A 15,022-nucleotide genomic window follows, 5' to 3' on the forward strand; every position below is an offset into this window, starting at 1 on the left:
CAAAAAATTAAAAATTAAAAAAAAATTAAAACAAAAAATTCCAATTTGTAACAAATGGTAATGGTTGTACGGGTTTGGCTAAGGCGTTTAAGCACTGCGACCAGATTGATCTATTGTGCGTCCCTAATTACTTAATTATAATTATTTAGTATACCGAGGAATCGAACCAGCTCCTTAGGAATTTGTAACAAAAGAAAATTATCAATAATTTTTAAGCGTATGATATTTTCCAAGGTGTTTGAAAGGATTACTAAAAACTTCTTCAAAACCACTACTTTCTTTAGAACTGTCGCTCACACTTTCATAAAACATACTCTATATTCTGCCATTATGCGGCTGTGTATTCCAAATCAGGTTCACCTCTATACTCAAATTATTTGCGTTGTTGAAACTGATACAAAATACTTTAAAAATAAACAACCACGAACATGCCAAATATTACTCCATTTCAATGACGTGCCAGAACGTCCTGTGCGAATTTGGTCAAATAAATGCGTGACGTTCTGATACGTCCAATTCATTTAATTTGCAATACGTTCCATGCGGGTGGACTAACGGTAAGATAGCAAAGGAGTCTCGGACAACCAGAAATGCAGGAAATGTAGGCAACTTGGCCCAAGGGCGTTGTTCAAAACACGCTTAAAATATTTGGGGAGCCCCACTGTTCGATGAAGTGGAAGACATCTCAGTGGTGGCTGGGAAATATCGTCTTAATTCGCAATTGAAATATGCATCATGCGGGTGGACTATTTCAAAATATGCTTTATGCGGGTGGACTATTTCATAACCAATGAACTCCATCAGGTATCGCTGTGGACCGCACCGGTTTATGCGTAACTGCAAATCAACCAGTTCAACCTGACCTAAGGTGATACGCCAAATGTATCCAAAGGGTTTAGGTAGGTAGGGTGCCTCAAGCTATGACACATTTAGACCTGTCATTGATTCATTGTGATACCACTGGAACTTATAGCTTTAATAAACGACCAAAGCTTCGTTAGTTTTAGATGTGCGCTACATCAGTTAAGAATGCATAACAAGAGTGCGAATACTCACATAAAAAGTGTCAGACTGTTTCCTCTTCTCCTTTGTGTGTTTAGACAGCTTCTATAGAAATCGTAGTAAGGGAGTCCTAGCCTGAAGATGAAGATTAAAACTGTTTAGGGTCATCCACTGCTATTGACCCCAACTGTTTCCACCACATGGCGAAGTTTGCTTAAAGATATTGCGCTTAAGCCTTTCCCTTTCGTCCAAAATCGCAATACGTGAAGTAAAAATTTGTCCTTTGAAATACCCACTCTGTATTTTAACGGGTCTTGCGAAACCTCGGTATTATACATACATACTTTTGTAGATGGTCGTATATATTTAACTAATTAATAAAGGGTCTTTCAAAAGTGACTCCTAGATGTCAATAGTGAATAATTTCTAGGCGACACCTTTTTTAAGTCATCTTTGACAGTTCCCAAGTAGGCAGACGTACCATTTTACACGAAAAAATGTGTCTTTGCTAACACTTTTATGTGTATAATTGGCGCTTACTTACTCTTTGTTAGGTCTTTCGCCGAGCTCCTCTTCCTATTTGTGGTGTGCGTCTTGATATTTTTGAACAAATGGAGGGACCTACAGTTTTAAGCTGACTCGGAAAGGCAAATGGTTTTTCATGAGCAGCTTTTTTCAATTTTTTATTTTTTTTTCTAAAAAATGATGTTCTTTCAGCATGTCCGCAATTTGACCATCAAAATATTCAAATCTTCATAAAAGAAGGTTCCGATTTTTATTGGTCTTGCGAATATGAAATGTTCAAAGTCGGTTATTCCAAATCTTTACTTGCGCTGTGTTTATAAAAAGAAGCCTTGTAAAAATTAATATTCAAAGTTTTGAGGCGTAAGTGCAACAATTCATCGCATTGGACCCAGAGTGGTTGAGAGTGATTCCTCTCCGGACGTGATTGAAGGCACCTTAAACTTAGTGTATCCATATATTTTTCCCCGTGGTGCGTAGTTGGAGCATAGGGTTTGGGAATGGAATGCGAATAACACAGCCACTCCTCTGTAAACGACAACCTTCACCCACTGATCTAGACTGTTTGCCCTCGTTCCCACGACAGTCGGTTCTACGTTACCGGAACCACCCGGATTCATATCCGGCCAAGGACTGTCACTTCAGCAGCATTCCCCATATATGAATGGGGAAAGTTTATGCTGCTACAATAACTCGTGCCCCCTGCGGCTGCTAACGCGGTTCTGTCAATCGAGTCAAGGCGGTGTAACCTTTCCATCAGCGTGGAAGAAATACTTACGCCTTGACAGCGGGTAGCAAAGCCGGCAGTCTAAAAACCAGGATCAAATGCAGAAGCCTAATCGCCTACTCATCTTAAACTTGTGGTTTACTGAAACCGAAACGAATAAACTGAGTAAAGAAAATGAATTGAATGAAATTAGAGTAAAAAAACAATCAATTTCATAAAAATCGTTTTCCAGTTTTTTGTTAATTTTAGTCAGGTCACCGACAAATTTTCGATTGTAAGCAAAAAAATGAGCTTTGAAAACGTATAAAACGATCGGTTCCAGATATTTGAACTACCGAGTCTCCAATTGCATTTGTTTTAATGTCTCTTAGTATCAACAAATGAGTGGCCTTACAATAAGAGTAAAGCGCAAAATTCATTGCTTATCAGAGGCCTTCGGACAAACTTAAGCAGTTACTCGCGCAAGCAAATGTGACGTATTCAAGTGGTGATGTGCGATTAAAAAATAATAATTTCAAACAATTGGTGCAGCAACTCAGCGCAGTTCGATTGGAAAGTAAAATGGGCGACAGTAATGGCAAAAGAACAACAAACAGCCACACAGGGGCCACATATCGCATTGAAGTGGTTGAGCCGCTTGCAGAGATTACGGCGATATGGGGGACTGCAGCGACGAAGTTGCTTGCCGATAACGTAATGGCAGCGCTCCAAGCAAATAAGCAAAAGCGGCAGATTCAAAGCGTGTTCAATCAAACTGATTGCCGGCCATGATTGGTGAATTTGTTTGTATTTGATTTTGATTATTTTTATTTATATTTTGTTTTTTTGTTTTTTTGTAATATAATTTTTCATTTTATGTTGCATATGTTTTCGCTTTTGTTGTGTCAACAACAAGCGTAATAGTAGTTGTTGCTTAGAAAAGAAATATCTCCCAACACATACATATGCACGCATACTAAAACACTTGTGTGTGTGTGTGTGTGTGTGAGTCGATATTATTTATTAGATAAATAAAGGACATGGCAAATAAGTAAATAAATAAATAAATAGCGTAGAAAGCATGAGCTGTAATATTACAAATAATAACAAATCAAACACTTTCAGTTGTCACTTGAAACAAGTAAACTTCAACTTCAGCGTCAACAAAAGCCACCAAGTCAAACACTACGGTAGAGTAAAATGCGTATCAAGAATTTGAACACTAACAACAAAAATATTTCCGCCAGTTACAATGGCACACTGATATTGCCAGTGCTACATATCTACGATGTCAACATTATTTATTGAGCCGCATACAGTAGCGGACACTAAAATCCGGACAATTCAAAATCCAGACAATTTTTATTGTATTTTTGCACGGCCGAATCTATGACGAAACTTATTTGAAAAATTATTATTGCTTAGCTGTTTTATTTCATCAATCTTAACTTTTCATAAAGGTATTTGAGGGTTTTGTATAAAAATAGTGCAACCTGAAAGCCTCAATTTTTACATGTTTTATTTTAAAACAATTCTAGGCGCGTCTAAATATTATTATTTCTTAGCTGTTTTAATATGAAATTCCTTGCGTTTGGTAGAAATTGCAATTCATTTATAAAACAAATTTTAAAAAAATTTAGTTGCCTTCAAATGCAATTTTTTTATAGAAATAGTTTTGCTACTTGGAAGTTGAAATTAATTTGAAGAAAATCTATGGCCTTACTTAGTCTGTTTTTATCACTATTTACGCAAAGAGCGTAGTTTTCTTTTATGAGCCTTTTTTTCACGTCGCACTTTCCAATAATGACAAAAAAAGGTATGCGAACTAATTGTCTGGATTTCAGTGTGCGGCACTGTATTTAAATACAGTCAACATTTGTCAACATTACTTGCAAAAAAGCGAGCAAATGTAGGAATTGTTTGGAATTTGTTTAAGTTTGTTGAGTTGAAAGCTGAGCTTGTCCGTTTAAGGGGGAACACCACTAAAACTAAGTGATTTTGATTTTTTTTTTTGAGAATCGGACAAATTATAATTTATTTAACCTATATTCGACTATATTGATACACATTTTTATTAAAAAATATTAAAAATTACAATTGTTATTATGACGTCATAAAAAACTGATGCACCCTGGTGGCCACGATACAGCGGTGAAAAATCATTTGAAAGCAAAAAACCAAAAATATTCTTTATCTATACATCAATGGTTATCGTCGTACGTGGCGGTTTTTTTTAATTTTTTATTTTTTTTTTTTTGAGAAAAGGGTGCAGGTTTGAAAAATGAGTTTGTGTTTTTACACTTTTTTTGCTTTCGAAAGGCTTAAAAAAGTTTTAACTTTTGGAATTTTTAAAGACGGCTATGTACGACTGTAGCCAATGCATGTACACAACTTAAAAAAAAAAAATTAAAAACGGTTCATAAGTCTTCAAGAAATCGAGGCCACCGTGTTCAGAAAAGTCGTTTTGAGAAAAACGCGTTTAAAGTTTTCATTGGCTGTTGTAACTCACTACCTCCACTTATTGTATTGGGTATAACTTCGGCAATTTTCAAGATTTTAAGTTAAACTTTTTTTTACATATTTTTGAATATATCTACAGGGTGGGCCAAATAAGACCTACTAATGCTACTACTACTACTACTAGCAGTATGCGCAGTTGCTTCATTTTGTTGAAACCTCAAATTAAGAGCCATTGGCCGCAAGAAGTTTTCAATCAATGTACTGTAAGAAGCTTTTGAAATCGATTCCGGCGTTTCATCCTCATTTTCGAAGAAATATGGACCGATAACTCTAGTGGCCATAACACCGCACCAAACAGTACATTTAGATGGGCGCAACTGATGTTGGTGTGTTGCCCTTGGATTTTCAAAGCCACACAATCTACAGTTTTGTTTGTTGATATAACTAAAATGGAAATGCGCTTCATCCGACATCAAAACATTAGTAAAAAAATCAATTTGTGTGGCGCACATAGAGACAACGATGCCACATAGACCACGAAATGGGTCCGTTGTGTAAGAATAGAAAAACTCGATAATTTTAACGCGTTGTGTTGTACTGTAGGGCTCCATTATAAATTTCCAACAATTCAATTATAACCTACAAAAAGAGAAAAATAAATATGTCAAAAAATAAAAAAGGTACTTGTGCTTAACATTAGTAGGTCTTATTTGGCGCAGTACAGGGTGGACTTTGAGAGAATGCAAAAAAAAAATCGATTTTTTGTGGTGTTCCCCCTTAAAATATGATAATTAATGCTGGCGGCCGCCGTAGCCGAATGGGTTGGTGCGTGATTACCATTCGGAATTCACAGAGAGGTCGTTGGTTCGAATCTCGGTGAAAGCAAAATTAATAAAAAAAAAAAAAAAACATTTTTCTAATAGCGGTCGCCCCTCGGCAGGCAATGGCAAACCTCCGAGTGTATTTCTGCCATGAAAAAGCTCCTCATAAAAAATATCTGCCGTTCGGAGTCGGCTTGAAACTGTAGGTCCCTCCATTTGTGGAACAACATCAAGACGCACACCACAAATAGTAGGAGGAGCTCGGCCAAACACCTAACAGAAGTGTACGCGCCAATTATTTATTTTTTTTTTTATTTAATGCTATTAATGAAATTATTGCATACAATTTTTTTACCCAAAACTAAGTTCAAAGCTCAAATGTGGTTTCTTTTATAAATACACAGTGTCTCGCAAAATATTCGGAAATCTATTGTTTTTAGCAGAAAACCCAAAAAATAATTTTTTTTCTCGGGTTCACATTCAGAAACCCATTTTTTGATACATATATACACTTTGCTCTCCCTTGAAAGAAATAAATCAACGTTTCAAAACAAAAATGATGAGAGAAAACCGCTATAAACATGAACTGACTTGAATTCACATCACATACATAGATATTCAGAATTTTAATAGTAAAATACTTTGCAGAGGCACTGTTACCCACATAAAAAAGCGTCGCTGTTGGTAGAATTTAACATTCGTTCTGTTAGTGAAATTCGATGGGTTCGGCCGTTTTCACTTAATGCGAAATATACTAAAGTGGTTCAAATATGGGTAGAAAGTTAAAGGAATCTACTTTGGAGGAAAGCAAAGTATATTCAATTTACTATTTGAAGAAAATACATTCAAAGAGATATCAAATTCCAACAAAAACACTGCAAGATACGCTATCAGCTACAACCCAATGGTTTGAAAATGGGGGTTTGAGGGCGCATTGAAGTCAATAAAGACAAAACACAACATGTAGTATACGCGAAGAGAAAATCTGCAAGATATCTAATCCAAATTAACGGAGAAAACATAAAAATACACTCAAGTACAAAATATTTAGGCATAACGATTGACTCAAAACTCACATTGAAAAAACATACAATATATACTGAACAAGAGAAACGAGATGAAAAGCAAATTCCGACAACTCTACTGGCTACTAGGAAAGCAATCAATCCTAAGCTTATTTAATAAACAAATGATATACAAATCGATAATCAGACCGACATGGACCTACGGACTAGAAATTTGGGGGACTGCGAGTAAATCAAACCTACAAATCATACAGAGAAGTCCATCTAAGATGCTAAGGACAATCACAAACGCAAATTGGTACTTAAAAAATCACGATATTCACCGCGACCTCGGTATAGATACTGTCACTGAAACAGTAAAAAGAAGCAGCAGTAAGCATATCTTGCGACTATTAGAGCACAAAAACTATGAAACGAGACTGATACCGGAAATGGAACTTCAACCAAGACGACTAAAGCGCAAAACACCCATAGATCTTGCTCGTACTGTAATATAAAATAAAATAAAATAAAATTATAGAAAACTATGTGGTTTTAGTAAAATTGTAACTAAATGTCACCAAAGATAATGATGTCCTCTTTCAAAGGGAAGCGACATTTTAATTCCACACCCTAACACAAATTAAAAAAATAAAAAATAAATAATTGGCGCGTACACTTCTGTTAGGTGTTTGGCCGAGCTCCTCCTCCTATTTGTGGTGTGCGTCTTGATGTTGTTCCACAAATGGAGGGACTTACAGTTTCAAGCCGACTCCGAACGGTAGATATTTTTATGAGAAGCTTTTTCATGGCAGAAATATACTCAGAGGTTTGCCATTGCCTGCCGAGGGGCGACCGCTATTAGAAAAATGTTTTTTATTAATTTTGCTTTCACTGAGATTCGAACCAACTACCTCTCTGTGAATTCCGAATGGTAATCACGCACCAACCCATTCGGCTACGGCGGCAAATTATTTATTGGTAATAGTAACAGATTGTAATTTATGATGGAAATAAAAAAAAAAAATCCACAAAAGGCAGCATTTCGACCATTTCCAGCACTTTGCCGAGAAATTCTTTAAACTTAGAACAGCGATCAGGAAGGCCTGAAAAATTTAAGCTCTCCTAAACGGTCGTTATTTTTAGAACAATCAAGCACCAGCCACGCACTTCTGCCTCAGAAATTAATAGGAGTCTCACTGAGATAAGCAGAATTAAAGTTAGTGAAGAAACTGGGCGAAGAACGCTTTGAGCCGTTGGGTGCAATGGGCGAACTCCACGCATCAAATCGCTTATAAGCCGCTTATATCTTAAAGTCAGGGGTATGCACGAGTGCAAACGGTGTCTGAACATGCAATTTATTGGTGATAAAATGTACCTTCGGCTTTATATTAAAATCTCAAAGTGGAATTTGTGTGCTAACGCCAACAAACTTGGCCCTTTAGGTCATTCTATCTTCTAGCAAGATAACGACCCAAAGCATACAGCTCGCAATTCGAAGCCCTGGATATTATATCACACCCCGAATCTCTTGGAAACACCACCTAAGTCGCCGGATCTAGATCCGTTCGAGCACTTTTAGGCAGTTATGAAGCGTGGCATTCGGAAATACGAAATTACGTCAAAGGACAGCCTTGAAGCAGCGATTCTCAAAGAGTGGGTAGAGAAATGAGCTGTGAAAACACTTACGCTTTTGCTTGAAAAAAAAATAATTTTATATTTAAATTAAAGCTTGAACTACAATGAAATTACTGAACTAGTTTTTGACCAATAAATAAAAAATGAAAGGAGTTTCTGATATTTTATAACCTTGAAAAAATATTTCCGCATAACTTTGGGACGCACTGTATGCAGATAAAATAGCCTTTACAACGCAATCGAAGAAATGTCGGAATTTAAAATATGGCTGTGTCTTTTTTCACCTTAGAAGTTCACCCTCGAGTGCCTTCAATCTACCCGTAGCCAGAAGGATCTCGCGATTTCCCCAGTTTGCGCACCAACCCAGCGCGCGCTGAGTTGACGCGACGCCTACGCTTTCAGGAGCAGGCCCCAAGTTTTCAAGGGAACCGCAATCCTTTCATATTGCGGGGGAAAAACCATCTCAAGCGTACCCTATTTAGCAAGCTCATCCGCCCAGCAGTTCTCCGCTATCTCCCTATGATCGTGAACCTAAATGAGCCTACTATCGAAGTATTAGCAGTTGAGCGGGCAGTCAGGTAATCGCCGAGTAACAAGCTCGGTATCCTCATTGCCGCTTGGCTGTTAGAGTAAATGTGGGTGTCTCCCTCACAGTTGTGACCGAAATAAGCAACCAATCCACTTCTTCTTTGACTGCTACTACCTGCACTTGGAAACCACTACTGTGGTCCGGTACCATGAATTTGAACTTAATAGGGAGTTCCTCGCAAAATATTCTTTCACCGACCCTTCCATCTAACCTCGAACCATCCGTAAATATGTTTACCACGCCCTGTCTCTAAATGCTGCAATAAGAATGGAAAAAGCGCCGCTCGGACCCAGCGAGGATGTGCCATGATCGTCTAATCGTGTTACTTGTTATGGACTTGGCATCAGTGACTAAACACAAAAGATTTGACTGACACCACCAAGAAAGTATGGCGCACACGGGCTGTCAGAATCGACCCTCGTCTCTATTTGAAAACTCTTAATGAATTTATTATAATTGATTATATTATATATTTACGTATGTATTTTTTTTTCACTATTTACAAACTAACATTTAGCAAAATTTTTCAGAGCTTAAAATCACTTTATTTACGTCAGATAGCTTCATTACAAAAGCGCTTTCTGCGATCACGTTTTTTTTCTTTGTGATTGTTTGTCAGTAGTGAACCTTTAACACTGACTGCAGGTCACACTAAGCTTTTAAAGCTATAAATTCGATCTATGAAACTTGTTTTTGTGTCGCTTGTGCTGTTTGATGGAAGAAGTAAAGTTGCTTGTTTTAAAACCCCGTTTGCAAATCGAATGGACGATTTCAATTGCTTATGTTTTGCCAATTTATTTGTTGCTATTTTGTCTTTGGTGGTGTCTCAACTCTCAGTTAGCCACGTGGTCATCATTGAAATATCATTTGAAAGCCCCCTGTTTTCCCACTTCGCACACTTCGAAAGTGAACTCCTGGGTGATACCAGTATTTTCAGCTTGTTCTCGGTTGCAGCCGGTTCACTGCACTTAAACGTGCAGTGGAGTGCTCGTTATTGGTACTCCGTTTTATTGCTGTTGTTATTGAGCCCTTCGAAACGTGTAATTTAAATCAGTGTTGCCAATCTATTACATGATTTGTCGGCAAGTGGTTATGCCTTTGAAGGCCTATCAGAGTCTTAAGCACCCGTGAGTGTCAAGCGCGTTTGTGTGGCGTTGTGTACTTAGCGTTGATTTGTTGATTCCAAAGCGACAACTTCACAAATAACTGCAGCAGTGACAAAGGAAAAAATATGTAGAAAAAATAGTTAGCGCTACTTAGGCAACCGAGGCGCTTATCAGTGCGCTCCGCGTACCGCTGATAATAATACATGCATTTTTAATTAAATTTTGTAATTGTATTTGCGTTTGTTTTTTTATTTGTTTTCCTATTTATATTTGCGCTCTGAAGTTGCAAACATAAGCCTCTTCTCTGATCCTAACACTCAACGTTGTTTTACTTATGCCACACTTTCTTTCTTTCAGAACGCCGTTTCAACTCGACTGACTGCATCGCCCACAGCCGCCACCGCACAGCCCGTCGCACCGATCCAGCAACACCCAACGAACCTCAGCACCACCGCACACACCGCCGCCGCTGCTAACGCGCCGCAACCCACACTCACCGCATCGGTTGCGTCCGCTGTCGCAGCTGCTGCCGCCGCCGCTGCCGCTGCTGCCGCAGCTGGCGCTGTATTACCACCACCCACCACCACCGGTCATCACAGTCACGCGAACGTCAGCGTCGTGCCACCGAAAGGCAGCACGTCCACATCAGCAACGCCGCTAACCATCACCTCCGCCGCCGCCGCTGCCGCTGCTGCAGCAGCCGCCCATCACCACAGCGCCAGCAATCCAATGGCGGTAACATCTACAGTGCCGCCGGGCGCACGCTCGATATCGCCGTGTTCAGCAGCTGCCACGCCTTATGGCAGCAGCAGTATACAGGGTGGAGCTAGCCTCAATGCAAGTGGGCCTGGTAGTGGCGTTACAGTTTCGGTGATAGGACCACCTGGTAGTGGGCTGCCGGGCTTGCCACCAAGTTTGACAGGCGGACCACCGGGCGCGGGTGGTGTGCCTCCGCCTCCGGGTACTCCGGGTTCAAATCGTTGCTGTGATACTGGACGGACAATCTACACGGATCCCGTTAGCGGTCAGACGCTGTGCTCGTGTCAATATGATATGCTCAGTTATCAGCGTTTGGCGGCCGCTGGCGGACTTGTCACAGGACCGGGTGGTGTGCCGATTGGCGTCTATCCGGAGGGCATGTCTGCGTATTTGTCGGGCATAGCGGCCGAACAGCCGCCATTCTATGCGAATCCGGTAAGTAGCAGTAATCAATAATGTTTTACACGTATATGCATTTGTATAAGTGTTTGTATGTGGAGGCATATAAATATTGAAACAGCAAAGAACCCGTAACACATTTGCAACAAAGCTATAAAATACATGTGTTATTGTTGTCGTGGCATATTTGATGTCATATTTTAAAGTGCGCAGTCTACGACAAATTTACTCTATCCGAACAGCAACAACAAAGTAGCTACCGACAACAATAGCCGCCTCAACAATATATTTTCCTACTTTGTTTGCAATATTTTTTCACCATAGCGCCGAGGGTGGTCGCACAACTCCTAACCCGCTTTGTTGCTACAGCATCAGCCAAGCAGCGCTCCTTGACCCCTCTATCTGGGTTTAGTGATATTTCATGTGCTTTGCAGACTTGTCTGTGCCATTGAAGAAGTGGAAATAGTGAATGCCTAGGAATAAATATTTTTCCATCCAAATGAAATAGTGTTTGCAGCGTATTTGCACGGTGACCTTTTGTGGCATGCAACATGCCATGCAACGCCAACGCATCCGGACAAACATTTGTCGGCTATGCACAACAACAGCCGTAATACAATTGGCGATATAAGGACACTCATGTGTTTGTTGTTATGTTGTTGGCAATCGTTGCTCGCTGTGGTCACTGCCCAAGAACACTGGTATGTGGCATATGCGCTGTGTTCACATTTGTGGCATCTTTTATGCCTTGCCAAATGTTTAACCATTTCGACCCCGATTTTTTTGCTTTGAGTTGCATTTTTTTCACTTTATATTTATTCTAGAAGTGTCTATGAAAAACGAAATGCGGCTCGCCCATCTTCTGCTTGTGAGAAAGTTTGGGCAATGCTGGTCAAAATAATAATGGTTATCACTATGGATCATCACAGAAATACCAAAAGAATGTTTGGTTTACCAGGAGACCCATAAACATGCAAAATTGTTCTCTGACAACATTGGCGTTGAATGGGTTAATGCGCGCGTTGACTTCCGGCCACGCAATGGACAAAAAAAATGTAAATGTTTAAATGCATTTTTGTGTTTTTTAAATTTTATTTAGCTTGAGTGCATTATTAAATTGTGTCTAAATTGCTTTTGAGGGAATAGATCAAATTGCAGTTATTAATTTATCCACTTATTTGTCCATGATTTGAGTTGGTTGAACTCGTACGCTTCCTTTTGTATGTCTTTATTTAGCCAAATGGTATTTGGTAATGATAATTGAAAGCTGCCAGTGATTTTGTTGAGCTCGATTACCTCAGTGCCCATGAGAGTCGTGTCTACGTTTATTCCGTACTATCGGCTACAAGAACAACGGGAAAATCCTAGAACACTCGCCTAAAAACTTAGAGAAATACTGCCGCATGTTGAACTAGCCATGCTTCATTCCCTCTAACCGCTAATATCTTTGCTATTTTGTATTCAGCGAAAAGGTTTCAAACTTTTTTGAAAATTCTTAGGAGTGCTATGAGTTGGCACAAAGATTTTTGATAAAAACTCCATTTCTCAATAGAACTTTATATTTCAGAGCAGCGTAATTATTTCGTATCAGGCTTGACAGCCAAACTGTCTTCATGCTAAATAACTTCGAACCAGTTTTCATGCAGAAATTCGAATAATCAATCAGGTTTCTCAATAGCCATCTGCCATATATCTAGGAGATTAGATGATGCAGCAATACGACGGTGATTCAATACATTCTTGAAAAATGGAATAAAACATATACTAATCGGCCAAAAATGTTTTATTTTTCAACACAGTTCTCTTCTTTCTTCGAAGTAATTTTAACAACGGTTCTTCTATTTTTTGATACCTTTTGAATAGAACGATTTCTCGAGGGACTTATAATAAACAACCGTAATCGCGCTACTCTTCTTATGATAATCCATTTGAATGACATCGCTTATAGCTCATAAAAACTACCGTCACAGCCTTGTTCGCCAAGATCCAACAGGTTCATCGCGAAAAGTTCATTTTTTCAACTATTCCTTGGTATATCCATTTTATGTCAGACTTTTGCTGATACCACACCGAAATTGAGTAAACTAATGGTGAATTGGTCTAATCGATTGTATCTCTATTATTAGGGCTTTACACGATCCACTACTTAAACTAACTGACAAGTCTGAGACACTTAGTTTCCCAAGCATACGAGCATGGATCCAAAAATATTTGAAATTAGGAATTATGTTCCTTTAAATATAAACCTACGAGCACATTCAAAAAATGGAAAAATTGATTTCGGTAGTGTAAAGGGCATTATGGAGTGTAAAGGGCATAATGAGACCGATGCCACTTTTTACTTATTACTAAATGTGTTTTTAAGTGAAGAAATCAAGCGCTCTGCTAAGCGTTTTTATGGAATACTTGTCAATGAAAAGGCTACAACGGACGGAATGGGGAGCATGCAATTCAGCATTCAAACTCTGCGAAGTGTCGATTTTTTCTCTGAATAAGAAGCTTAGCGGTCGCCGTAGTGCGTGGATTTGTGTGTGACTACGTTATAGCACAAGTTCTAAATCCTCTGTGGGCATGAAGCATGAAATGATAGATGTGTTTTCTGGAAGTAGCTGCCCATCGGCAGACAAGAGTAAACATCTGAGTGCAGTTCTGCCATAAAAAAGCTTCTTATAAAAACCAACTTATTCTTATTCCGAGGTAGCATATAACTGTAGGTCCCTTCCTTTGTAAAATAACATACAGACTCACGCCACAAATGTGAGAAGAATTTCGGGCAAATTTCCAAAAAAGGGCTTACGCGCCAATAACATGTGCTCATATAAATTAAAGCGGATCAATTTTCGTTTTGAAATTTGTCTAGCAGAATTGAATTCTAAATAATATTCTAAGAAATAAAATCCACTAGGGCACAGCTCTAAAGTAAATTTCGACCCACCCAAATTTTAAATATATATTCAAGTAAGCCGAAGTAAATATAAAAACTGACCAAAGTATCAAGAATGTTATTTTTTGAATGTAAAGATATTTTTGTATGAAGAATTTATTTTTGACATTTTTATTTTTATATATATTTTTTATGTAGTTTTCATTTAATTACTTAATACAAACTTGCGTTTGTGGGTTTTCGGTATGAAGCATTTATTTTTGATATTTTTTTTTTTACTTTTGATGATTTTTTTTTTGTTTTTTTGTTTTTATTTAATTTTTTATAAAACTTGTATTTGGGATATTTCTGTATGAAGAACTTATTTTTGACATTTTTAGTTGCATTTAATTTTTTTTTTTTGTATTTAATTTTTATTTTATCATTTAATACAAACTTGCGTTTGTGAATTTTTCGGTATGAAGAATTTATTTTTGATGCTTTTTCTGTATTTATTTTATATTTAATTATTTTATAAAACTTGTATTTAGGGATACTTATGTATGCCTGAATAATTTATTTTTGACATTTTACTTTAAAATTTTTTTTTGGACTTATTTTTTATATAATTATTTAATACAATTCTGTGCTTGTGGTTTTTATGAGTACGAAGAATTTACTTTCGATATTTTTTTTATTTAATTATTTTATATATTTTTATTTTTTTATTCAATTCTTAATTTTTTATTTAATTATTTAAGTATTTAGAGTTTTTCCTATCGAAATTTTTTTTTTGACACTTTTATTTTTATTATTTTTTATTTTTAGTTTTATTCATGGGGTGCTACAAAGAAAATTGCATGTAATTTATTAAGGGGGGAGCCTGGTTTATAAAGTCAAAAAAATCAATTTTTTTTTTTCGTTTTAAGCGATTCCTAATATATTTCAGAATATTCACACAATGTTACAGAGCCTAATTCTCAATATTTCCGTAGATACAAAGCCAAAGGTAGGCGAGCGTTAGGTAGTTACGCTGTGACCGGACAGCTATAGTACAAACTTTATCTTCTTTTCTCGACTTTTCATTTTTATGATTTCTTTGAATTGGCGTACATGAATGAAAAAAAAACTAATGAACGTTTTGAAATGAATC

General features: G+C 37.7%; 1 protein-coding gene across 1 annotated transcript in view; it reads left to right on the forward strand.

The window, feature by feature from the left end:
- The window catches only part of LOC128860646 (homeobox protein araucan), a 69,420-nt gene that overhangs the window by 13,058 nt on the left and 41,340 nt on the right, over positions 1–15,022 (forward strand). Inside the window, exon 2 of the mRNA XM_054098289.1 lies at positions 10,206–11,042. Coding sequence (XP_053954264.1) covers positions 10,206–11,042 — 837 coding nt within the window. The remainder of the gene's footprint in view (positions 1–10,205; positions 11,043–15,022) is intronic.

The sequence above is a fragment of the Anastrepha ludens genome, chromosome 4, assembly GCF_028408465.1.
Source record: "Anastrepha ludens isolate Willacy chromosome 4, idAnaLude1.1, whole genome shotgun sequence".
Lineage (NCBI taxonomy): Eukaryota > Metazoa > Arthropoda > Insecta > Diptera > Tephritidae > Anastrepha > Anastrepha ludens.